At 33.5% G+C, this 26,793-nt stretch overlaps 1 protein-coding gene across 1 annotated transcript; it reads left to right on the forward strand.

The window, feature by feature from the left end:
• Positions 1-2,489: 2,489 nt before the first annotated feature.
• Positions 2,490-4,594, forward strand: LOC132274407 (F-box protein At5g03970-like). Its single transcript, XM_059775686.1, has 2 exons — positions 2,490-2,677; positions 3,301-4,594. The coding sequence occupies exon 2, from the start codon at positions 3,305-3,307 to the stop codon at positions 4,490-4,492; it is 1,188 nt and encodes a 395-aa protein (XP_059631669.1). The 5' UTR covers positions 2,490-2,677; positions 3,301-3,304; the 3' UTR covers positions 4,493-4,594.
• Positions 4,595-26,793: the final 22,199 nt, after the last annotated feature.

The raw sequence follows: 26,793 nt of genomic DNA on the forward strand, positions 1-26,793 counted from the left end.
TACATATAAATTACGGTGAGTAAGGGAAAAAAAAAAAAAAAAAAAAAAATCAAAACTATAGAGGGTGATCTCTGCTTTGTTTCTTAATTTTCTGCTTTCTTTATGTGAAAAAAAAAAAAAAAAAAAAAAAAAAAAGACGAACAAGAAAATCTAAATAAATAATATAATAAACCATGCATGTTTCACGGCCATTATTCTAATGTTATATTTCTTTCATACCCAGACTTAAACATAGCTAATCAGGTAGCAGAAGAAAAATCATACTGTGAAGGAAAAATTCATTTGTTGGGTTGTGAGTGTTGATACATATAGTCGTCTGTGGCAATAAATAGTAGTCTTTTTTCTGTAAAATTAAAAATACCAATAAAGATAACTAATACTAATGGATCATTAATTTAATGAAGTTTCATAGAAATTTGTGAAATGTGCGTGTGGGCTTACCTAATAAAAAGATAAAAATAAAAGTTAAAAATTACATTATATGTGCTTATTAGCACATACATGTAATTATTTTATATTTGTGGGGAAAAAATTATAATATTTGTGCCTATTATAAATGGACCATATGAGTCAGTCTTCTTCAATTTTTTTTTCGTTCGTTATGATGGATGGCCTCTGTTTAATGAAGGAAATAATTGTAGAGACAACATTCAAATTTTTTTTTTTTTTGGTAGGTTTGGATGAGTTCATATATATATATATATAAGAGACAAGTGCAGAAAATATATTTTTATTTTTATACATTGTGCAAAAATACTCATCAATCATAAATTTTATATAAATTAGTGTTGTAATACCCGTTTTGCCTTTTTACTTTCCAAAAATATCTAAGGGAATATATATGCTACTAATCTCATAGTCTAACGGTATTATATGCACTGTGCATATTACTTTATATATATATATATATATATATATATATATATATTGAAACTTTTTTCGCAATATATATTTTTAAATATATATATTTTTAAAACTTTAAGAATTTATAGAAAAAAGATTTAAATTTTTTGAGATTTTATTGTCACATCAACATATCTATAACATAATACAACCTAAATGAGGTCGTTCAAATAAGGACTAAATAACAATTTACTATTTTTGTTAACGGTTGTATAAGGTTCCTATTTGACTACAACGAATTAATAGTTTAGGGGGTTATTTTTAGTGTAGGAGTTTATTACAATCAGCTCATAGTTTAAGGGTTGAATGCAATTAGTAAATAATCAATTAGTAGTTCAATAAATTAGAAATGTACATTAAAACATTTTACTTATTTACAAAACATTAGTTCAGCCAAAGCACGCTAGTTGAAAATGGAAAAAAAGAAAATTAATTATTTCTAATTTCTTATCCGTTTAGTCAAGGAATTCTCAAAACATACCAGTTGAAAAATTAACGTACAATCATCCCCTTAATTCTCAACCTTATAATTAATTTATGTCTATGAAACAACTACTTACTGAATAATCCAATTAGAAGGAATGTTGTACTCTCAAAATATGTTTATTTGTATATGTGTATTATCCAATTAGAAATGAATGTTGTATTCTTTACTGAATAATCCAATTAGAAGGAATGTTGTACTCTCAAAATATGTTTATTTGTATATGTGTATTATCCAATTAGAAATGAATGTTGTATTCTTAAAATATGTTTATTTGTATGTGTGTGCATAAAAATGAATTCAAAGACAAGCAAAATCATCAAATCGTATAACGCAGTATATAAAATATGAAAGAGAAAGGGAATGGACCACCTCCACTACCTACCTTGGCATTGCCGTCATCTCTGCCGCTGTCGCTGCCACCGCCGCCACCTATCCTACCACTGTCAGCGCCTCCACCACCGCTGGCCACCGTCGGCCACCGCCGCCGCCACTGTTGCCACCTCCACCACGGTGCCGCTGCCACCGCCGCCGCCACCTATCCTGCCACTGTCAGCGCCTCCACCACCGCTGGCCACCGTCGGCCACCGCCGCCTCCACTGCCGCCACCTCCACCACGGTGGTGGAGGTGGCGGTCGTGGCGGGGTAAGTGGTGGCGGCGACGGTGGAAGTGGTGGTGATGGAGGTGGAATGCGCCTTTGGCAATTCAAAGTTAATGGGACTGAAAATTTCATTATTTTTATTTTTTTCAGATGTGGCTCCTTCTATGTTTTATCCTTCTATCGTCGAAGTAATTGGAAATAATTAATTTTTATTTTTATTTTTAATTGATTTGCTTTAACAATTTGGATGGAAATGAATTCATATAAAAGAAAATTCTAATTTTAATTTGTTTTTATTAAAAACATATTTAATTTTGTCATTTCCTATTAATAATATATAATGACAATAAAAAAAAAAAAGCAGCTTTAAATATAAAAAGAAAATAGCGATTAATTAATTTGTAGGATTAAATTTTAAGATTAGGATTAAAAGTGAATATATATATATATATATATATATATATATATATATATAGCATTTACCCCATTGAAGATGCAAGTTGTAGCGCTTTATTTCTACAACTATTAGGGTTTTCTTGCACCGCTTACTATTATTATTATAAAGCCGCCGCCGCCGCCGCCTTCTCTTCGTGTCTTCCCATCGAATTCCAAATCAATCCAGTGGGAAGTGTAGTTAATTCGAAGAAGCCAACCCACAGTTCTCTCAGATCGGATTCTTCAACTCCAGGTAACTAATCTTCATTTCGATCTGGGGATCCAATTTCACTCTGATCTGATTATTTCATGTTTTACTTCGTTTTAAATTCTTATCCTTCTGTATTGGGTTTTGGTTTAAATTCCATCTGTTGATGAATCGTGCCGATTGGGTATGCAGTTTATGGGTAAAAATATTTTCGTTTGTTTATTAATCTCCTTTTGTTGATGAATCCTGCTGATTAGGTATACAATTCATGGGAAAAATGTGTTCGTTTTGAGGTTTTCTTATTTCTTTCTACTCTGCGAGAGTAGAGTTATTTTGTGTTTTGGTTTTTGGTAAAACTTTTTTAGTTTTTCTATTTGTTACAATTACTTTCTTTTATTATTTTTATTCAGAATTTTTATCTCAGTCACATTATCTTTCTTTTTGTGTGTTTGATTTTAATTTCTTTTTCTTTGCTTATTAATCTCCTTTTGTTGTTGAATATATATATATGTAGTTTTTCTACCTCTTGTCAGAAGTACTTTATTTGGTTGTTTTATTTAGGAATTTTTCTGTCTGTCACATTATCTTTCTTTTTGTGTGTTTAATATAATTTCTATTTCATAAATTGTTTATTGATCTCCTTTTGTATCTCTCTCCTTCATTTCCAGGATAATGAAGGGGTGCCACAGCAGGTTTAGCAGTGTGGAAGCTGTGTCACAATGCGATGAACTTGTAAATGAGATTTTGATTCGATTGCCTCTGGATGCCGTCTGCAAGTTTAAGTGCGTATCGAAGACATGGAACAGTTTGATCTCTCATCCTCTTTTCTGCAGCAATTACCTTTCTCAAAGAAAGAATTCTCTTCTCCCATTGTTGGGATTCTTTCGGGTTTCTTGTTCTGCAGAAATTACATTTAAATTTTCATTCCTACAAAATTGTAAGGAAAAGAAATTTACAAGTTTGGATTTGTGTGAAGACTATTTACTAGGAAGTGTTTCTCCTGAAGGCCTAATACTATGGCGTTCAAAAGGCAACATGGTCTTGAAATTCTACGTCTGCAATCCGGTTACAAACCAATGGTTAACTCTTCCTGAACCAAGACATGCTCCATCCTCACAGGCTTTCTCTTGTGAGGAATGTAGCAGCAAAGATGGTGATGGTGTAGTGCATTTCAAAGTAACTCTAGCTATTATAGAAAAGAGAGTGGGAGCCACATATGACGGATTACATTTAGAAACTTTCTCTTCTCGGACAGGCGAATGGAGCGAATCATTTATCACTTCTCCATCTGAATTTTCAGATGATCTTGGCGAGTCCTGCGAATGTTGTTCAGTAGGTGGGATCTTGTACTGGAAAGTTAGTAGTGGTCATTTGGCTGCTTATGATCCCAACATGGGGGAAAATCGTCTCTGGCTGATAGAGTTGCCTCCTCCTTGTCTCAAAAAGAGAAGGGGATTCTCTGTGGAATATGTCTTGGGACAGTCGTCGTCACGGGAGGGTTGTCTTCTTCGGTTTGCCGTAAACGTAAAAGAAAAATCGATGATCAAAGTGTTGGAGCTCAAGAAGAAGCTTTCTAGTTATAGCTTATCTCACATCATACCAAGTAGTGAATGGGTGTTGAAGGAAGAGGTGAGTCTGAAGAAGTTGGGCATCGGTAATTGTTGTCGCTTGATGGTTTTTCATCCTCGCGATGCAAGACTTGTGTATCTTCAGCAGGGATGCAGGGTGTTTTGCTATGATTTTGAGACTAGAAGATTGGAAGCAGTTGAGTATCATGGAACTGCCTTGCCAAACGAAGGCCTAATTCCTTACTTCCAACCACCTTGGCGCCCTTCTTTGCCTTGTTTAACTTGGACTTAACATTCTATGTACGCATTCTTGCCTCGTATTCGTTTGTCCTATGCAACATAAAAACATTCACAGTGGATCATAAAAACATTCACAGTGGATTATTATTTGAAAGCACAGGCGAAAACAAATGAATTGAAATAGTCACTCTCATTTTGTAATAAAGATCAGTTCTAATTGTTTGATTGAAATAATTTAAAATTTAAGATGAAATGAATTATAATTTTTTTAAAAAAAGAAATTGGAAGGCGGGGACGGAGTGTTGGTGGAATACTGCGGCCTTCCACAACTACTGCCATAAACACCTTTCACCACCACCTCAATTTCTTAACAAACATGTAATTTCAGTCCCAGATTAACTGTAAAACATTATTATACATTAACGACATGAATTCAATACAAGCTTTAAACCAGCGGCAGCACGATTTAATTAAAACTTCATTCAACACCCAAACCAGTTTAATTCAACGAATCAAATACAGTTTAAACATGCATAATAGATATGTTTTAACATTAATTTAAAATGCATAATAGATATGTTTTAACATTAATTTAAACCATGGAGTCTCAACCACATTCTCTGAGTTTTCCGTCAACTTCTTAGACTGCCGTTCTACACCTCCGTTGCTTTTGGTTCAACTCAGAAGGAATCCGTTCATTCCTCCTTGAACCTCTCTGTTAATCTCTCAAGTCATTCTCTCTGTTTCTCTCTGCCTCTCACTATGTGAATATGGTTTGTTTGTAACCCTAATCCTAATTATATTAAGAATATGAAACGAAAAATATATAAAGCCTATAGAACTAAGTCGGCTAAACAAAAACCGTGATCCGAAAAGAATATAAACCCTAATTAAACCATTACTGCAAATACATATTTAATCTTCCACGTACGCATATATTAATAAAAGAAAATAATTAAAATAAATGCTTAGTTAAATAAACAAATAAAACAATTAATTTAATTAAAGAATAATTAAAACAATGCAATAAACAAAGAATTCAATTAAATAACCAATTAATCCAATCAAAATGCAATTAAAACAATTAATTAAATACCAGAACTATCCTTTTAAAATTAGGGGTATTACAGTATGTGTGTTGAGGGAGGTAGGGGTATACGGGGTATACGAATGTGATTCGATTTGGGGTTTCTCGTGGTGGGTGGTGGCAGAGGACTAGATTTTGGCCTTGCAAGGTGGCGGAGCAGTAGCTCAACAGTAGCGATGCTGGGTTAATATCAGCGCATCCTGTGTTATTGTTCTTAATTACTAGGGCTTCTATGTGGTGGTTGAGGTGGCGATGGTCGATGGTGCTTGTAGGGTGGATATTATAGTGGTGAGTGGAGAGAAAAAGAGAAATAAAAAAAGGGTGGATGGTGGTGGAGTTACCGATGATGGGTGGTGGTGGCGATGACGGTTAGTGGTGAGAACGGGTCGGCAATGATAGGTATGGTTGTTGGGTGAATGTTACGGTGGTGGGTGGGGAGAAAAAGGGGCGGTCGATGGTGCAAGCGGCGATGCTGGTTGGTGGCATCGATGATGGTTGGTGGCAACTCTCTTTCTCCCTCGTCGTCTTCTCTGGTTGTCATTATATAGAGGGTTATTTTTATCATTTAACATGGCTGATATTTTTATATAAAATCGAATTAAAAATTCAAGGGCATTTATGACATTTCAAACCTTAGGAAGTGTTAATGTAAACAGAGTCGTTGACCAGGGGTGTCAGTGTAATTTACCCTTATAATAAAGATTGAGGGCAGTCCAGCAATCTTAGAGGTGGCATATTTATAAGAATGAGGGGCAATTTTGTATTTTTATATTGAAAGTTGAAGGTATGCGTAAAAAAATTTAAATCCCATAATAAAACAATTGCTCAAAATACCATCAAGGCCAATTCGCTCCGAAATTTGAAAATATAGGTATTTATATGCACTTATTAACTATACAAATAAGGGATTTTTTTAAGGACATTTACATATAAGTGGTAGTAACAAAAGTATATTACCAACTCATGAGCGTAGTTTGCATATTTACTATTTCATGAATCAAAAGTGAAGACCTTCAATTTGAATCCTTTTATAAGCTAAAATTATATTTTCATCCCTAAAGTTTATTTTATGCACAATTTAACCAAAGAAGAACTTTTAGGAATTCTAAAATATTTTCAAATAGCACTTAGAAACTGTTACACTTCACTAGAACTCGGTAATACAACACATAGCCTTCAACGAAGAATAGAAGAACTTAGATCTAGAATTATTCTTGTACCGAATATTCTAGAAGCTAGACGGCAAAGATTTTAGTTAGGTTTATGAACATAATAGATTTTAATAATCTAAACACCTCGATAAAACGACTCGGAGAAAATTTAGACTATATTAAAACGACAGTTGAACAAAAGTCTAGTCCCAAAAATTTAGATAATAAAATAATAATTTCTACCATTAAAGATATAAACAGTGATATACAATATATTGCTAAAAATCAAAAAATAATTATAGACTATTTAAAATCATTAAAAGAAGATATCCAAACGTTATTGCAATAATTTATGAGCACTAGTAATCCTGATTACCTACACGCACTAGTTGAGCTATATAAAATAGATAAAGAACCTATAGGATTTACAAATTTTCCTACAGACGTAAAATCAACCAATATATATATTAAACAAAACAACTTTTTAATCCAGTTATTACTTCAGTTATCTGAAAAGGTTAATAAACTTGAAGAAAAATTAGAGGTATTACAAGAAAGTATTCCTAGAGAATCTTCCAAAAAATATCGGAACTCTCAGACAAAATAAAAGATTTAAAATTATCAACTAATCTTTTCTCGACTAAAAACACCAAGCGAATAAATCTATTACAACCATATAAAGAATGACCATTATTCTTAGAAAAGTCAAAGAAATAATGTGTGTAGAAGATTTATATGATAATGAACAAGATGCTCAAAATTATATAGAAAAAGGAATGAAGAAAGTATCTAACAAAGTTAATCTTTATTCCAATAATCTGTTAGATTTCTAGAGTAAAATATATAATCATCTTAGCCAAAGAAGAATAGAAATGGAATCAAACACATATTGCAATATCTTCGTGGTACAATTGATATGGGATTATCTTATTCAAAAGAGCCAAATTCTCAATTAATAGGATATGTAGATGCTGACTATCTCTCTGATCCACATAAAGCTCATTCACAAACAGGATATGTGTTTACCTGTGACAGCACTGCTATATCATAGTAATCTATGAAATAAACAATGATTACAATTTCTTCAAATCATTCTGAAATACTCACAATTCTTGAGCCATGCAGGGAATGTATTTGGTTAAGGTCAATGATCCAACATATTTGAACAGCATATGATCTCTCATCCATAAATGATAACCCAACAGTATTATATGAAGATAATGCAGCGTGCATTACACAGAAGAAAAAAGGGTATATTAAAAGTGATAGGACCAAGCAAATCTCTTCAAAATTCTTTTATGCACATGAACGCCAGAAAAATGGTGATATTAATATTCAGCAGATTTGTTCATGTGAAAATCTAGCAGATTTATTCACTAAAACATTTCCAATTACAACATTCAAGAAGTTTGTGCACAACATTGGAATGCGTCAACTAAATGATAGTCAGGGTTGAACTAATGCAACAATGAGGGTGGAGCAATTGGTCAAAAAAGTATTGACATACTGTACTCTTTTTCGTTCATCAAGGTTTTATCCCATTTTTCTGGTAAGGTTTTAATGAAGCAGTTTTAACCTATGCAATACAATTTTCAGATATGCAAGGATACTGTACTCATTTTCGTTCGCTAGGGTTTTGTCCTACTGGGTTTTCCTTAACAAGGTTTTAACGAAGCATTTTCTTAGTGTAGTGTTGTGGATCCCAATGGGAGTGTTATGGATGTGGGATCCACATGATGCAATCTTTGAACCTTGCATCATTGCTTACATCATCAATGACAACCCCTTTGAGTGGTGAGCAAGTTTTCTTTATCTTGGCTTACACTTGAAGCTCATCCTTAAGCCTATATATATCCATCAATTGTTGTGATACCCCTCCGATCCGAGACACGGGTTGATCAGGCTCAAGCCCAAACCCGAGGGAATATCAAACAATTAAAGTATTTTATTCGAACACAGAATACAAAATGAATTTAAAAAATAATAATTTAAGCTGAAAGAAATCTAAAATATAAAATCCTTTAAAATTAAATACTTAAAAAAAACCCAAATAATAATAATCCAACTCCAAAACCTCTAAGGGTACAACTTGGGAATCCATCCAGTGGACCCCTAATAAGAAAAACCAAACTGAAATAAAACTAGAAGAAATCCATAATTAAATCATAGAGAGAGATCCTACGTCGTCGGAAGAATGAGTGACCGTCTCTGCTCAGCACGAACAAGCTCAAGCTTGGAACTGACGTACACTTGAAAAATAAGAGTGGGTCAGGCTCACGAACAAGTTCTAACCTACTACAATCCAAACAGAGACTCGATACGCATATACACTCTAACCAACTCAACAATAACTATATAAGTCGTGTATATATATATATCCACACTATGGACTCTCACTGGACTATGATACAGGTCTCAATCTGAGTAGAAGATAACATGCAAAATGCATCTGAGTGGACATGACTACCTAAGCCTAACAGGGTACACCTCAACCAGCATAGCCAGTTACGCGTCCTATTGCATATACGCTCCCTAACCGTTGACTCTGAGACTCAAGCTCAAGTCACGGTACCATAATAATATATTTAAAATCCATTCATAACCATCCATAATAAATCTAGTAAGTCGTTCAGCTTATTTAACTGCACAGACTTAACCTAGATAACAAGTAATCCAGCTAGTCATTCAGTTTGTGCAGCTTCTTTGACTTAGCATAAATATAAGTAAGATTTAATTATAATCTATTCCCTTATTCCAATTCAGGTTGGATTTAGTATTTTATAACTAAACCATTCTTGGTATGTCACCGTCCCATACCGGTGCATACAATCCATCCGTCCAGAAGTTGATAATACAAATCACGAATGTAAATACCAACAAATTCACAATAAGCAGAGTCAAAATATTAAATTGAACATGCTTACTTTACCCCATTACGCAGTTATCCAAGAATTTCTAATACAGTCAACATATGTATAAGTAATTCATCCATTATAAGTATATAATCATTCTGTAATTTAACATGCTTACTCTAGTAACTGATAACTCTTATCATGAGATATATCAATCAATTCCATATTGAACAAATAACAAATAGATAAGCTATCATGCTTATATCGAATTACCAATGTAGAATTCTCCAACACCTGAGATTACACAAAATCCGTTTCCCCGTTACTTATTCCATGACAAGTATAATATTAATTATCATGCTTGTCTACTATTTATCAGTATCGAATTAAACAAATTCCCATTCACAGAGAATAATTAACCCGAGGTTTAGAAATATTAAAATCCTCCACAATTGAATTAACAACAGTTTTATCCATTATTAACTATTGTTCAAGCTATGAACATTTATGGTTCATTATGCATTAAACCCACTCTCTGAAGTTCAACAAGGCTTAGAATATCTCTAAACACTCCAATACAACTTCCAACAAAATCTGAAAACGTGAAAATCCAAGTTCCGTAGCCCATACAGTCACAGAAAAATGGAAAAACAACAACCAACCAAGAGCCTGCTCTTCCAAAAGGAAGAGCCTGCTCTTCTCAAGCTTGAAGTCGGCTCTCCCAAGCATGGAGGCGGCTCCAAGTCCTCTAGAGCCGACTCCATGTTCCCATGGAGCCTGCTCTTCGCCCCAATGAGCCGGCTCTTCAAAAACAAGAGCCAGCTCTTCTCTATTCCTTCATCTCCTTCACATCTGGCGTGTTTCTGTTGATCTGACTTCTATTCCTAAGGTACTTAGATGTTTAAATCAGGTTCCGAGTTAATCCATAATCCACTAAATTCTTTGTTCAATTACCAAAATCAATTAAAGCATGAATTTTGCAATAAGGATTTAATATGAGCAGTTTATGCGTTCCCGAACACTAACTGTTTTAACATATCAACCTTGCAAACTAAATTAATTTCAGTAATTCCCAATATAGTATAGAACTTATTAAAATCATTACTCATCAATTTCCATGAATTAAACAGAAATTTCGCAATGAAGAATTTAAAACAAACTTTAAACAACTTAAACATTCAGTTTTTAGCATCTAAAACATGCAATCCAGTTCAATTTTAATCCTTATTAAATTCTGGAATTGTATTAGTCGTGCAAAGAACACGAGCCTAAGGGAAAGAGATAGGATTAAAACTTGCCTGTGAAACTCGATTCAGAAATCTCAACGTCTTTTTCCTGAGCTTTCCTGACGATCTTTTGATTTTCCCTTTGTTCTCCCCCAAACTCCTCCAAACTTCTATCTGTTCTCTTTATGTCGTGAATTCTTTTTCCTTTTCTTCTTTACTCCTTCCTCTTTCTTTAATATTTTCTTTTCATTCTTCTTTTTGCCTTTGGGGGGATATTTTTTATTTGATGACGTGGCAGTGGTGGATCCGGTTGTTTTCTCCACCCAGAACTTCATCATTCTCTTTTCTTTTTCTTTTTCCTTTTCTTCTTTATTCCTTCCTCTTTCTTTAATATTTTCTTTTCATTCTTCTTTTGGCCTTTGTTGACTACATGCATTTGTGGGGGAGAATTTTGACTTGATGACGTGGCAGTAGTTGGAGCCGGGCGATACGTTCTGATCCCTAACATTCACATTTCCACCTTCTGCTAGTCAATTCTTCATCCCATGAACATCTTCACCCCAAATGCAAAATATTGTGTAATTGAGGAAAGAAAAAATAAATAGATATCTAACTAACAATTATATGTGGTGAAATGATGTGAAAGCTGCATTTGTTATTAACTCAACATCACAGAACCAGGGGAACAAATTGCTACTGCTACAATAAGGTAAATAATACTTCAACTTGACTTCTTTTTTTAAAGAATGAGGGAGTGAATATCATGCTTAGGAATCAAATTGTAGTCTTTTGTACAATCTATCACGGAATTTCAGAAATTAATCTTGCTAAAACCCTTTCAAAATTGTTCTGCAATTAACTCATGTTTCAGTAATAACAAGCCCCCCTCCCTAAACGCACACAAAAGACTAAAAAAGAAAAGAAAGGAGAATACTCTTTACTCACCAATATTTTCTAATGCAAATGGCAATATATGCTTCATTTGTAAATAACAAATAGCTCAATGAGTTACTGCAATGTGAAGAGGTATTTGATTGACCATTGAAATTAACCTTCATTAAATACAATCTCCCCATCTCTGCTGTTTAGTGCAGGAATTGGGTGTTGAATTTTACAATGATTTACAACGAGAGTGCCACGTGGGTCCTTTGGCCTATCGACAATCCATCCCCTACAAATATATTACAATAATACCAGTTGCCCCTTCCTGAACAGATCCCCACCCCAAACCACCACAAAGAGAGAGGAAAAAAAAAAAATTGGATACAATGAACTTGATTTTTCATAGGGCATCTTTAGTCATCAAGGACCACCCTAAAAAAAAAAATAAAAAAAGAAAAAATAAAAAAAAAGGAGAAAGAATGGATACAATGAACTTGATTTTTCATAGTGCATCTTTAGTCCTTAAGGGATTAAAAAGGCATCATGTTCATATATCATTTTAAAAGTTAGCACATACATGTTAGTGTTTCGTTACTAATTCAAACAAAAGAATTGGAGATGATATGATGAATTTTTAACAAGTAACGTAGTTTTTAGATATTTTTCTTAGTATATAGGGTTATAAGACTGATTTTGGTTAGTATATGAGATGTTTTATAATTTTAGCTATGGAATTTAATTTTGTTATTTCACACGTCGTCAGTTAACAGTTCTGTCACTAAATAGATGTTTTATGATTTTTAACAAATTTTCTAATTCTATTTGTCAGTATGGGGTAGTTATGTAACATTTTGAAAGTGCAACATTGTGGCACATTTGATAACCAAAATTTGAAGAGTCCAAAACGCTAACGTGTAGGGATAGACTCGAAAAATTATGTAAGGAAAGACAATAATAAATTTTTTAAATAATTTCAGTGAGGATAATAGTATAATAAAAAAAGAATATATCCCACTAATGTTTATATAAGTAGTACAAGAAGCTTGGGGTCATAGAAAGTAGTGTGAGGTGAGAGAGAACCATTAGATACTACAAGTTTATATGGAGATGGATCGGTTGTTGTGGTGGGTGTGGATTTTGTTTCACATCGTGTTAATGGATGCTTAGAGTCAGAGAGGATTTGCAAATCAAAGCCTCCATCAACTATCCAAATGGAACTTCTCTACCATCTTGGGAATCAAATGATGAACACAGCAACTGTTGTGATTGGGAAAGTGTTGAGTGCAACAATGGGAGAGTCATCCAACTTTTACTCAATTCCACATATTGGGTTCACGAGGATGACGTAACCTGTATATGAATTTTTCATTGTTTCTTTTTTTTTTTTTTACAAAACTCATATATTTAGATTTGACAAGTATTGGACTAGTCGGTTGGGTTGAGCATGGAGGTTAGCGGTTTGCGTTTTTTATTTATTTTTGTTGATATGTACTTTTTTTTTTTTTTTTTTGGAATTTTTCTAATTGTGAATGACTTTGAAATTTCTAATATAATTTGTAGGTTTTGAAAGATTATCTGAGTCTAGGAAGTTAGAGGTGCTTATATTGGATTATAATTTATTTAATAATAGCATCCTACCATCTCTTGGTGCATTTTCATTACTCAAAACTCAATTGACACCCAAGGTGATTAATTCAAAAATAAAATACCTTTTTCAGGTCGACAAAAGAAATATATCTTCTTGTTCTCAATATGCCTTAATATTATCATTTTTCATACATACTATATAAATTTGGAGGAAAGCTACGTTTTATTTAACTGCAATTTATATTCAACCAAAAAAAATACAAATACATATTAGTCCTGAGCAATTTTACCTCATATTAGTGTCAAAAAAAAAAAGAAAAAAAAAAAAAAATCCAGGTTTTGCCTCTAAATTACTATGAATGGTTTGAAGTGTATAAATTTTGATATCAATTTTTTTGATGTCATTGTAGCTTTTCTTAACATGAGCAATTTGGTGAACCTGGACTTGAGTGGCAACCAGATAAATAGTTTTACGGGAAATGAAGGTACAAAATGAGATAAAAGCATTTTGGTTGATCTAATTTTCATAGACCATCCTACTCATTTGCAAAGTTGAGATGCAATTACCATTAAGCAAGCTGAAAATCATGCAGTTGGGGTCGAACTATAAACTTTAATTATTTGTACAAAATATTAATCACATCATAAATCTCAAAATCTTAGAACTTCATTAATTTCACATATTCGTAATGCATAAATAAATAATTAAATACAAATATTTCGATCCATGTGTAATATGTATGATTTATTTTTATATATATAGATATTGTGGTGGTAAAAAAAATTAAATGTAAAAAAGATATTTTTTTCATTGGTGAGACCCACCACCAATTGTTGCAATTTTTAATGGCCAAGAGTCCATTTTGACCACACATTCTTTTCTTTCTCCTGTAGCTCTCTCCCTCATTCTCTTTCTCACTTTTTTCTTTTTCTTTTGAGCAAACTTCAAACTTCAATTTCTCTCTTACCTTTTTGAGATTTTTGGTGCCGTTTACGGCAAATTAAAGAGTTCGTCGAGATCTTCGATTTGATTAAAGCCAAGCCCCATTTGATGTGCCTTGGGATTTCGAATTAGGGCTAGGAATTGGACAATTTTTGGGACTTTTCTACAATTAAGAGGTAGGGGTGCTCTAATTCACATTTTTAATCTTTTGTGAGTTTTCCCCTTTAATTTGATTCTAAGCATGTTTGATTTTAGCAATTTTGCCTATGTTATTATGGTTGTATGTAATTAAGGTGATGGATGTATTAAATGTGTTAATTGAACTTATGATTATGATTATATACTTGGTGGTGAAGATACATGCTTAGTATTGATATTTTAGATGTTCCATGATTTTTAATTGTTAAGAAAAGTGATATTGAAATTGTGGAAATAAATGTTTAGAATTTCTTTTCAAAAGGTGAATATGACGTTGATGGAATATATAGAATTTAATTGTTGGATTTGCGAATTGAAAGTATGTAAAATGTCATGATTTGGAAATATAAGAATGTGATAGTGTGTCAAAATTCATATTTTAAACATGCTTAAATGATACAGATAATATGTATGAAATTATATTTTGTCATGGCATTGAAGGAATTGCATAATTCATGCATTGTCATTGGGAAAGTAAAGGGAAAAGTTTGTTTTAAAAACAAATAGAATTATTTTTGGGAAAAAGTTTTTCGAAAGTGTTTGTAAAAACCTGGACGCCTAGGAGGCGCCTAGTGGTCCGTGGTGTTAGTGTAGTCTAGAGGGGAGTATGGTTGAGCTAACTAGGCAGGATATGAAGCCTTGGAGGTGCCTTGTGGTCGTGGATAGTTAGCCAATTCTCCTCTCGTGATACCATGGAGGTGCCTTGGGTCGGATTACACTAACGGTTTGAAAGTTGAAACAGAAATGTTTCGAAAATGGGGAGCGACATGAGCATGTCATTGTACTTCATTGGCATACATGGTGTATTTGTGACTTGAATGACATTTATGTTTATATTGGATGTTGTGGTTATGGTTTACATCCCCGGTATAATATAATCCCATTCTCTTGTTTTCTTTTCTATACGTGGATTCATAGGATCACAAGAGGTGTGTCTTAGGCACTACCTACTGAGTAATTTGCTCACCCCTTTATTATTAACATTTTTCAGGTCACGAGAAGAAAGTGGCGGATGACGTTCCTTCACAGGTTTTGATGGGTTAGTGGACTGTTTGATATATTTTGTAGCTATGATCTCATTTTATTATTATTATTATTATTTATAAACCCTAGGATGACACGTATATTATGTATTGACATAGGAAAGGACGGTAACGTCTTTAGTTGACTCGGGTTCGGATAAGGACCCGGTTAGCGATTCGGACCATCGGGGTTCGGATCGTTACACCATGAATATGAGTTGTACGCAGTGAAAATTACTTAGAAAGTTTTAGTTTGTTTTGTAAAACAAATCTACGTCCTTAACAACTTTGCTTATTTTATGTTTTAACAATTAAATAGTTAATGACATGCAGATAAAATAATGCAAAGTATAAAGTTAGAAATGACCCCAGGATTTTAGCGAGGAAACCCCAGTCGATAAAATACGTCAACTGTTATGGGAAAAACCTCGTGGACTGTGCAGTTCAAAGTAAACCAATCCACTATACTTGAAACAAAGTATACCGAACTTTGACTCTGGCTCACACCCTATTGTTCTACACCACACCAACCGCTGATGATACTCTGGCTTTGCGACTCCTCGTCCAACAGCAACTTGATCTCAGACTAACACTTGATATTTGTAGAAGCGTAGCAGGTAGATCAGACAACACTCCACGAATGCTCTAACCCTTTCAAAAGTGTGATTGCATTTACCTCTGTTCTTTAACTGTCTGAATGATTTAGAAGAAAATCTGCTTTGTCTGATCAATGTCGATACAATTGTATGATCACGATCAAGATTCGAACTCCACAACTCTAACCTATCTAGGTGAATATGTGTATGTTTTAGGAAGACTACAGAAAAATCAACTTTGATTTTCTGAGAAGGATTTTCTTTCTAAGGCTTTAAAAATATTGAATCTGTATATCAAAAGCCGTGAAATAAACCTTGTGTATGACATGGTTTATATAGAGGTTTGCAAAGTCCTATTCCTCTTAAAAATAAGGGAAATTTTGTGCATAGAACTTTAGAAGGAAAGTGGAGTCAAAAAGGGATTCAGCAGAACAGGAAACTGAAAGTTCGAATACTGTCAGGAATGTTGCTACCGGTTCCCAATTTGGGTACCGGTTCAAGTCTACAGGTTCCCAAATTGGCTACCGGTTCAAGAAGATCAGAAGCCTTTCCGACGTATTTGGCTACTGGTTCCCATTTCTGCTACCGGTTCCCACTTGGCAGAGAATTATCCTTCGAGTATTAGCCTCTGGAACCGAATCCCAAATCTTGAACCGGTTCCCACTTGACAGACTCCAGGCTGAACTTGGATTGTCTGTATTTTGGTAACTCTGAAAGTATACCATGTATATTATTGTGTCCTAAGTGGGAATAAGTGGGAAACGATGTCTAAATCATCCTTCTTGCCTTTTCAACGATCAACAATACTTTCCTCTTCTGTCAACCTCTGAATTCCGCAGTCGATGTCAAGTCTGATATGGTAACTAAAATTACAACTCGACTAGGACTTGTTTTGTTACCGAAATATGCCAATTTACAAAAATATATCTCACAATCTCCCCCTTTGGCAATTTCGTGACAAAACCCTAAAAACAATTTATAATCTACCCAAAGCAGAAAAATTAATTACAATTGTTTAAGGAAACATGGAATTTGTTTATCTCTGTTCTCTTCTGCTATTGGACAAAATTTCACCTGAATTCCTGCACATGGATCAAGCAAAACTACCAGTGAAAGTTTAATAAAACAAGTTAAAAAATCCCCCTAACTTAATGATCCAAAAATTTTATTTCTCCCCCTTAATGTAACCTTGTTAAATTTTATTTCTCCCCCTTAATGTAACCTTGTTCTCCCTCTTTTTGGAACAAAATTGACAAAGTAATACCAAAATAACCAGAGAGAAATAATACCAAAACAGAGTAAACAGGAATAAGTTTAATACATGTCAGAAACCAAAACAAAATATCCAAAAATACCAAGTCATGACAATGTAAAAACTGAGCAAAAGTAATGTCATGATGCAGGACAAAATATCAGGCATTAGTATCTCCAGAAATAATGTCAAAAAGAAAATCAATACTCTCCACCGTCATTCTTATCATCATCATCATCAGGCTTTGCATCCATTGTGTTATCACACATGCATCACGATGACAATACTAGTTCTATCTTGCTTGGGAGCTTCCGGAATCTCAATTCCTTTACCTTTGGCTTCTTTGAGAAATTGAGATGCCATGTTTTTCACATAATTCTTCACTTTGAAGCCTCCAACTTCTCTTGGGAATTCTATCAAACACTCAGTGTGAATTTCAACACTTGATTTTAGACAAGCTTGATTTGATTCTTTAAAACCCCAACAATCAACCCAATATCAAAGCAAGCAATGCTTCAATCATAACCCAAACAAGTCTCAATCTCTAATTTTCTCAAACTCCTAAACTCCACAAATTCTCTTCAACTTCCAGGCTTCAATCTTCAATTCTTTATGTTTATACAAAGATAAAAAATATATGATTGAATGTAAGCAACAATATTATGAGAATAATACATTTGAAGATGTGAATATATGTGAGCAATATAGAGAGAGAAAGTGGGTACTCTAGAGAAAGAATGGGTTTATGCAATATGACCCAACAAAGAGCAAAAAGTGAAACCTTAAAGTTCAATCTCGCTGCCAGGAACCGGTTGCCAAAGTGGGAACCGGTTCTCACTTGGCAGTGACTTTAAAGTGGATCTTGACCACTGGGGAACCGGTACCAACATTTGGGTACCGATAGCAAGCCTCCAGTAACTTGAACCTCGAAGGTTTTAACTGGGAACTGGTAGGAGCCATGGGGACCAGTAGGTAATGGACAGTATGGTTTCTTAACTTAAAACTTTTAGAAACTTTCATTGGACTTTTTGAATACACTCAATGATCAAATCAAACCCCAAAATAAACTATAAGCTAAAAACAAAAACAAAAAAATCTTTTTGAATTTTTTTAGTTTTTTTCATTTTTTTATTTTTTATTTTTCCATTTTCAAAATAAATAAAAATAAACACAAATCATTGAGCAATCATCCAAAGTCTTTCAAGTCCACACCTGATCCAACTTTCCAAAGAATTATCAGAGATATCTATGAACACAAATTCTTGACACCACAGAGTAGTCAGTCAATTTCAATTCTCAGGAAGTAATCACAACATGAATTTTCACTTGCAAATATAGTTAGAAATCAATCTAGCAAGTTCATGTGTGTGTGTGCAATCCATCTCATCAATTTCCAATCAATTATCAATAAATCATTGTCTAAACCATATTGATCGAAAAACATCAAGATAAAATTGTCTTTGAGCAATTTTTCTAAGTTAGGTGGCTTTCACTTTAAAGAGCAGACAGCAATTCCCCAATTCAACTTGTCTTCACCTTTCTTTTTACTCATTTAGCTCCACTTCAAAGTCTCATGGGAGCTTTCGACCACATCTGAATAGGTAGCCTTTTCCTAAACAAAGAATTCAGCATTTTTTTCTTTTTCTTTTTCAAACTGAATTTTTTCATTTTGTTTTTAAGCTCCTATTTTTTTTTCCCAAACAATAACCTTTATAACTTTTATAATCAATATACCATAGTTAACAAATTAAAGATTTTCAATCAAATTTTTTAGATTTGGACTAGTGCACAAAGGTTATGAACTTAAGAGATTTACATCTAAGCATCCCTTAATCAATGCAAATGAACTTTCATTGTATAGATTACAAACCAAGAATATATTTTTAATCAAAAAATCATGTATCCAAATTTGCATTCAAGATAGATCATAAATTCAATGAAAGAATTTTCACAGATATTTCATGAAGACTATAATCAGAAACTCAAACCTAAACCAAACCCTAGCAAGTGATCCAATGGTAACAAAATTTCTTTTAAACACAAGCCATGATCACTAAATTTAATAGGACTTAGTTTAAAGGTGAAGTCCTTTTGGAAACTTGTTCCAAGGACTCAACAGGCACATACTTGATTAAATCAGACTTTTTGATTCAAACAGTTCTCACTCTCAATTCCTGAAATTCTTTTACATTCTTTACCTTTCCCTTAGGCAAAATTTCAGTTTTAGAAACCTTAGGTGTCACATTCTTTTTCTTCATAGAATGCCCCTTTTTCTTAGCATAAGAATTTTGAGAATGATTTTTACAAAAATCTTTCTTTTGCTTATGAATACATGAGTTATACTTATGTCCATTCTTTCCACAAAAAGTGCAATGCAACAATTTAGGCACATAAGACATATCATAGTGTAATGCATCATGCAAACATGGTTTAGGCATAATAATAGGTTTAACAAAATTTGTTTTACCTTGATTACCAGACGAACCTTTAACAAACCCTAACCCTGTTTTATCATTCACATCTTTACCCATGTTGATTATCTTATTCAAACTGTCGTGACTCAAATTAAATCCTTTCAGTTTATCTTTTTTAGATTTCAATTCAATTTCAAGATAATCAATTTTTAAAGCAAGACATTCCTTTAATGAGTTAGCAATACTTACCTTATCCTCCAGAATGATGATCTACTTTTCAAGCTCAGTGATGACAGAATCGCTTTCAAAAGCTTTCTTTTTTCCTTCATCAATTTGTTTCTTTAGATCTTCATTATCTCCTTTTGCTTGGATAAGCTCCTTTGCTAGCTTATTGATTGTCTGTTTGACTTCAATGGTTTCTTTGACCATCTTCTTCAATCTTTTATCGTTCTTTTCAGCCTCTTGTACCTGTTCATCATGAACTTCATTAGTTTCGTTTTCTGTGATACCCCTCGAATTCGAGACACGGGTTGATCAGGCCCAGGCCCAAACCCGAAGGATATCAAACAATTAATATGTTAAAACGAACACAGAATACAAAATGAATTTTCAGAAATAATAGTTTAAGCTGAAAGAAATATAAAATATAAAATCCTTTAAAATTAAATACTTAAAATCCCAAATAATAATAATCCAACTCCAAAACCTCCAAGGGTACAACTCGGGAATCGATCATGTGGACCCCAAATAAAAGTCCCAAATTAAATGAAAGTAAAATTGAAGATAAAATCCAAATCCAATATCTGGAAAGAAGTCCTACATCGTTGGTAGAATAGAAGATCATCTCTGCTCAGCACGAATAAGCTCAAGCCTGGAACTGACGTACCTCTGAAAAATAGGAGTGGGTCAGGCCCACGAACAAGTTTTATCCTACTACAATCCAAGCAGAGACTCGATACGCATATACACTCTAACCAACTCAACAATAACTATAAATTAGTGTCTATATATATATATATATATATATATATATATATATATATATATATATATCCACACTATGGACTCTCACTGGACTATGATACGGGTTTCAACCTGAGTAGAAGTTTACATGCAAAATGCACCTGAGTGGGCATGACTACCTAAGTCTAACAGGGTATACCTCAACCAGCATAGCCAGTTACGTGTCCTATTGTATATACGCTCCCTAACCGTTGACTCTAAGACTCAAGCTCAAGTTACGGTACCATAATAATAATATGTAAAATCCGTTCACATTCATCCGTAAGAAATCCAGTAAGTCGTTCAGCTTATTCAACTGCACAGACTTATACATAAGGAGGATTCTATTTTTGTGATCCGTTCCCTTATTCCAAAGTAGGTAGGACTTAGCAATTTGAGCTAATCCAAACCTAGTATGTCACCGTCCCATACCTGTACATACAATCCAATCCATCCAGTAGTTGATAGAATACATAATCAATGCACATAACAACTGAAACATAATATGCATAAATATAAATATAGACTAACATGCTTACTCCAGTAACTGATAGATCAAAATAATAAGACATATCAATTAATTCCATGATGAACATAAATTAAACAGATAAGCATCATGTTCATCCCATATCTTCGTTACAAATTATCTTACTCTGAGCATGTAGATAATTTATTCTTCTCGTCCATAAAACTATGACAAGTCTAATAAAAACATATTAATTATCATGCTTGTCCACTATTAATAATATCATATTAATAAAATTTCCACTCACAGAGAATAAATAAATCAAGGTTCAATAATTTAACATTCCTCTGCACTGAAATAAAACAATTTCAGTCGTGACTTACCAGTGTTCAAGCTATAAACTCCTACTAGTTTATTAAGCATTAATCCACTCTCTCAAGTGTTAACTAGACTTAGAACATCTTTAAACACCCAGATCTAGCTTCCTCCAGAATCAAAAAATCCCAAAATCCGAGTCCCGTAGCCAAAGCCGTCGCAGTAAAACGAAAAAACTGAAGAAAGCCTGAAGGAGCCGCCTCCAACCAAGTTGGAGCCGCCTCCAAACAAGATGGAGCCGGCTCCAACCCACTTAGAGCTGCCTCTAAGTCCATTTAAAGCCGGCTCCATGATTCCATGGAGCCGCCTCATCCCCTTCTTATCCTCTCTGCTTGTTTTCGTCCCCTATGTCTATTCCGGCGACGTCCAGTTTGTCTGTCCTCCTAACCTAAAGTTCAAAAAGGTCTGAACTAAACTCTAAGGTGTTCCAGAGACCATTAACCTCTTTGTCTAGTGATCAACAATGATTTAAACCCGAATTATACATTAAGGATTCAACACAGACAATCTACAGTTTGCAAATGCTTATTATTTAAACAATTCAAACACTGTAATCCAGATTACTTCTAGTAGTCTCCAACAGGTTCCAGACTAATAAAACTCTTAATACACCAATTGACATGAATTTAAAATAAAAGTTATGCAAAGAGGAAATTTAAACCAACAATACACATTTTACAACCACGTTCAGTTTAAAAACTCAGACATGCATACAAATTGAATTTTAAAATTTATATGATCCTGGAATTGTATTAGAGATGCAAAGAACATGAGTCTAAGGAATAGAGATAGGATTAGAACTTGCCTTTAAGACTTTTGTTCAAAATCTCTACGTCGTCTTCAAAAGTTCCGGCGATTCCTACTGAAATCCTTCATCTGTTCTTTCTCTACCTCCACAGACGTGAATAGGGTTCTAAAACCCTAGGCCTAACTTCATGACGTATATTTATAGGTTTACACCAAACCCTAGTTTAATTCAAACCCTACACTAAATCCTTAATTGGCACATAGAAAACCTAATTAATAAATTATGTCGGCTACATACGTGACTTCTTAAAAGAACCATAATCTAAATCTTTAAATGAAAAAAAAATAATTAAATTAAAATAGTAATTCAAAGAAATAAAAATTATGTTATATAAACAACTTACCAATTTAAAATTAAGTCAAATAACTCAACTAATTCACATAAGTCAAATAATTCAAATAATTCAAGTAATTTAAATAAACAATTAAATAATTAAAAATTCAATTAATCCTTTTGAAATTAGGGGTATTACATTTTCTGAAATATCAGAATCAGATAAAGACATGACATGAGGACCTCTATCAAGAAAAGCGACATAAGAAAAATCATTAGAATTATCCTAAGGAGAATCATTATCACTTAAAGTAGAATTTTCAGACATAGAAACTTTCATTGCTTTCTCGTTATTCCTATCCTTTTGTTCTTTCTTAAGACTAGGACAAACAGTGAATGTATGGCCTTTGCCACCACAATTCCAACATGTGAATTCAGTTTCTTTGGATTCTTCTACTTTCTTTTCATTAAACCTAAACTTTGATGTTTTGTCAAAGTTTTGAGGATTAGCCATGTTGCTATTCCTTCTCATCTGTTGTCTCTGCAAAATCTGACTGAATTGTCTTGACAAGAATGCAAAATCACCATCAGAGTTGTCATCCACAGAATTCTCAACCTGTATAGATTTCAATGCAAGATTTTTCTCCTTTTGACCTAAATCAAAATTTTGCATCTCAAAAGTTTTTAATGAACCTACCATCTCATTAACTTTACAAGTAGCCAAATCCCAACGTTCAGAGATGGTTTCAACCCTAATCTGAAATCTTTTAGGTAAAGACCTTAAGATTTTCTCACAAGTTTTTTTATCATTAACTTTTTTCCCTTAGTGACGCAGTTCAGAAATTATTTCAAGAAGAGCAGAATAAAGTCAGAAAATGATTCATCTTATTTCATCACAATGTTGCCAAATTTATGAGAGAGCAACTGGATTTTGGACAACTTCACTTTTGAAGTTCCTTTATGGGTAACCTGCAAAATATCCCAAGCTTCTTTAGCAATTTTACAATCAGAAATTCTAGCATATTCAGATGGAACAACAGAATTATTAATTGAATATAAAGCTTTGCCATTTGCATCATTACGCTCAGTTTCAATAGCAGTAAAAGTAAAAGTATCTTTTAACTCTTTGACTATTTTACCATCCATAATTGTATCTACTGTAGGAGGTGTATAGCCAGTTTCAACTATAGCCCAAGTTTTACCACCAGAATTTTGCAAATAGGCTCTCATCTTTGATTTCCAAAAATTGTAATTATCTCCTTCAAATAAAGGACCACGTTGATTATAACCACCTTCTTTCAACGCATAAGACATGATGTCAAAAACAATTTTTGAAAACAAACAACAAAACTAAACTTTCCAACAAGGATCAACTCAGTGTATAGAGATCTACTCTGATATCAAATTGTGAGTTGTACACAGCGGAAATTACTTTGAAAGTTTTAGTTTGTTTTGTAAAACAGATCTGTATCCTTAACAACTTTACTTATTTTATGTTTTAACAATTAAACATTTAATCACATGTAGATAAAATAATGCAAAGTATAAAGTTAGAGATGACACCAGGATTTTAGCGAGGAAACCCCAGTTGATAAAATACATCAACTATTATGGGAAAAATCTCGTGGACTGTGCAATCTAAAGTAAACCAACTACTATGCTTGAAACAAAGTATACTGAACTTTGACTCTGACTCACACCCTATCGTTCTACATCATACCAACCGCTAACGATCCTCTGGCTTTGCGACTCCTCATCCAACAGCAACTTGATCTCAGACTAACACTTGATATTTGTAGAAAAGTAGCAGGTAGATCAGACAACACTCCACGAATGCTCCAACCCTTTCAAAAGTGTGATTGCATTTACCTCTGTTCTTTAACTGTCTGAATGATTTAGAAGAAGATCTGTTTTGTCTGATCGATGTTGATACAACTGTATGATCACGATCAGGATTCAAACTCCACAACTCTAACCTATCTAGGTGAATATTTGTATGTTCTAGGAAGACTACAGAAAAATCAACTTTGATTTTCTGAGAGGGATTTTCTTCCTAAGGCTTTAAAAATATTGAATCTGTATATCAAAAGCCGTGAAATAAATCTTGTGTATGACATGGTTTATATAGAGGTTTGCAAAGTCCTATTCCTCTTAAAAATGAAAGAAATTTCGTGCATAGGACTTTAGAATGAAAGTGGAATCAAAAAGGGATTCAGCAGAACAGGAAACTGAAAGTTCGAAAGCTGTCAGGACTGTTGCTACCGATTCCCAATTTGGCTTCCGGTTCAAGTTTACTGGTTCCCAAATTGGCTACTGGTTCAAGAAGATCAGAAGCCTTTCCGACGTCTTTGGCTACTGGTTCCCATTTCTGCTACCGGTTCCCACCTAGTAGAGAATTATCCTTCGAGTATTAGCCTCTGGAACCGGTTCCCAAATCTTGAACCGGTTCCCACTTGACAGACTCCAGGTTGAACTTAGATTGTCTGTATTTTGGTAACTCTGAAAATGTACCGTGTATATTATTGTGTCCTAAGTGGGAATAAGTGGGGAACGATGTTTAAATCGTCCTTCTTGCCTTTTCAACGATCAATAATACTTCCCTCTTCTGTCAACCTCTGAATTCTGTAGTCGATGTCAAGTCTGATATGGTAACTGAAATTACAACTCGACTAGGACTTGTTTTGTTACCGAAATACGCCAATTTACAAAAATATATCTCACAATCTTCCCTTTTGGCAATTTCGTGACAAAACCCTAAAAACAATTTATAATCTACTCAAAGCAGAAAAATAAATTACAATTGTTTAAGGAAACACGGAATTTGTTTATCTCTGTTCTCTTCTGCTCTTGGACAAAATTTCACCTGAATTTTTGCACATGGATCAAGCAAAACTACCGGTGAAAGTTTAATAAAACAAGTTAAAAACTCTCCCTAACTTAATGATCCAAAAATTTTATTTCTCCCCCTTAATGTAACCTCGTTAATTTTATTTCTCCCCCTTAATGTAACCTTGTTCTCCCCCTTTTTGGGACAAAATTGACAAAGTAATACCAAAATATCCAGAGAGAAATAATACGAAAACAAAGTAAACAGGAATAAGTTTAATACATGCCTTAATACTATCATTTTTCTTACATACTTTATAAATTTGGAGGAAAGCTACATGTTATTTAACTGCAATTTAAATTCAACCACAAAAAAAAAAACAAATACATATTAGTCTTGAGCAATTTTATCCTCATATTAGTGTCAAAAAAAAAAAAAAAAATTCAGGTTTTGCCTCTAATTTACTATGAATGGTTTGAAGTAGTATATATTCTCATATCAGTTTTTTATTTGGTATCATTGTAGCTTTTCTTAACATGAGTAATGTACTTGCGTTACAATCAGATAAATAGTTTTACGGGGACAAAATGAGATAAAAGCATTTTAGTTGATCTAATTTTTAGAGACCATGTTGAGATGCAATAACCAACCAGATTTTAAATATTCATTTTCATACTAATTAATCAGGCTTGAAGAGCTTAAGCAAACTGAAAATCATGCGGTTGGGGTCCAACAGTTTTAAAAATACCAGCATTCTACAATCATTGGGTGCTCTATCCTCACTAAGGAAGGTGGATCTCCAGTACAATTATGAATTGCTGCGAGGATTGGTTACAAAAAAAGGTAAGACATATAATAATCTTAATATCTTCTTTGTAGATACTGTAATAATTTTATTTTCAACTGTTGTTATTAGATTTGGAGGGGTTAGCCAACTTGGAAGAATTGTATTTGGATAGTTCCTCTATTGACGTGAGCTTTTTTCATAATGTTGGAGTGATAACTTCTCTTAGAGGGTTGTATATGCGAGGCATTGAATTCAACGGCAGACTACCGAACCAAGGTTTATATGCTTTATACTAGATTTAATTTCTTGGATTAATAATCACGAAAAAAAAAATTTCAATTTCATATTATTGTTTTGATAAAAAAATTTAAAAAAAAAATGATTTGGATGTAGGCATAATAAAAGTCAATTCAACTTTAACTTAATTGGTTTTTTTTTCAGCTTGGTGTAAACTTTATAATCTTCAAGCATTGGACCTGAGTGATAATGAATTAAATGGGACACTTCCTTGGTGCATGAGGAATTTGACATCACTCCGGTTTTTAGACCTCTCATTCAATCATTTCGCTGGAAGTATTGCCTCTTCTCCACTTACCAGTCTCACA

This window comes from Cornus florida, unplaced genomic scaffold (genome assembly GCF_030987335.1).
Source record: "Cornus florida cultivar Cherokee Brave unplaced genomic scaffold, ASM3098733v1 CherokeeBrave_3.0.0_Hap2_Chr09, whole genome shotgun sequence".
Lineage (NCBI taxonomy): Eukaryota > Viridiplantae > Streptophyta > Magnoliopsida > Cornales > Cornaceae > Cornus > Cornus florida.